The sequence below is a fragment of the Branchiostoma floridae genome, chromosome 3 (assembly GCF_000003815.2).
Source record: "Branchiostoma floridae strain S238N-H82 chromosome 3, Bfl_VNyyK, whole genome shotgun sequence".
Classification (NCBI taxonomy): Eukaryota; Metazoa; Chordata; class Leptocardii; order Amphioxiformes; family Branchiostomatidae; genus Branchiostoma; species Branchiostoma floridae.
Genome location: NC_049981.1, coordinates 7140023 through 7141333, shown reverse-complemented (window position 1 = coordinate 7141333; position 1311 = coordinate 7140023). Strand labels below are relative to the sequence as shown.

Here is a 1311-nt window from a genome sequence, read left to right as displayed (position 1 = left end):
GGAGATGTCCCCAGTCCTAACCCCATCCCAAGCCAAGGTACGGATACTCTACACTATAGTATACCATAGTACACTGTAACAACAGCATGGTCACTGACTCAGGCTCGGAGATGTCCCCCAGTCCTAACCCCATCCCTAGCCAAGGTATGGGTACTCTACACTATAGCAGCTATAGTATACCATAGTACACTGTAACAACAGCATGGTCACCGACTCAGGCTCGGAGATGTCCCCCAGTCCTAACCCCATCCCTAGCCAAGGTACGGATACTCTACACTACACTATAGTATACTGTTTAGTACACCGTAGTACTCTGTAGTACACTACAACAACAGCATGGTCACCGACTCAGGCTCGGAGATGTCCCCCAGTCCTAACCCTATCCTAAGCCAAGGTATGGGTACTGTATATTGTAGTTAACTGTAGAACATAGTAGCTCACAGTAGAGGGTATGTGAGTGTGTGTTTGTGTGTGTGTGTGTGTGTGTGTGTGAATGTGTTTGAATATAGCATAGATACGACTTATATATACAAGTTAAAATGTTTTATGTTCAAATCTTAACTAGTACACTTTCTACATTGTCAGCAGGGCTATTCAGGCATAATAGCCACAGTCTACTTGTACAGCCCTGGCTGTCATTGTCTTTCACAACAGCTAAGGAAATGAATATTTAGAGTTCTTCTCACTGAAATTATTCACTACATTGCAGGTTCCTCAGTTGTTTTCATGTCATGTTCCCAGTAGTTTCTAACCCGAGGAAAGCCTCTCTGTACAGTCTCGTTTGTGACAAAGTCCCTGTCATTCCTCCCTCTACTCTACTAATTTCTTCTGCTCTCCTCTCTCTCTCCTCTCTCTCTTTCTCTCTATCCTGGGATGATTTGTAAGACTCCAGTTCGGAGACGTCTCCAAGCCCCAAACAGACTCCTTGGCAAGGTGAGGCTGTCTGCCCACTTGCTGACGTTTTCTTCAGACTTTTATTTTCTTCCCAAGACTTCCTTGTCAACCATGCTTATCCCACCGGTCCATCTATGTTATGTTTCTTGTATTTGAAGAAAACTTTTTGAATAGAAACTTATAGACTGTTCTGATAACATTGTTTTTTCCAAAGGAATTTTAGTTTTGTTGGAAAAAAAGAAACATACAAAAATAATTTTGTATCATTTCTTGTAAAGAAAATTAGGAAAATTGGAAAAAAGGCAAGAAAACATTCATACCATTCCATCATTACAGACATCAAAGTATTTGCAGCTTCATTTTTGTTGGTTTTTCTTCAAAATCAGTTTTAAAGTTTAGAAACCTTTGGAGCTATGC

General features: G+C 41.0%; 1 protein-coding gene across 1 annotated transcript in view; it reads left to right on the top strand.

Moving 5' to 3' along the window:
- LOC118411260 (mothers against decapentaplegic homolog 3-like) overlaps positions 1-1311 on the top strand; it is a gene marked incomplete in the record, with an annotated part of 30337 nt that overhangs the window by 22791 nt on the left and 6235 nt on the right. The window contains 1 exon segment of the mRNA XM_035813425.1: positions 79-144. Within this exon segment, the coding sequence (XP_035669318.1) occupies positions 79-144 (66 nt within the window).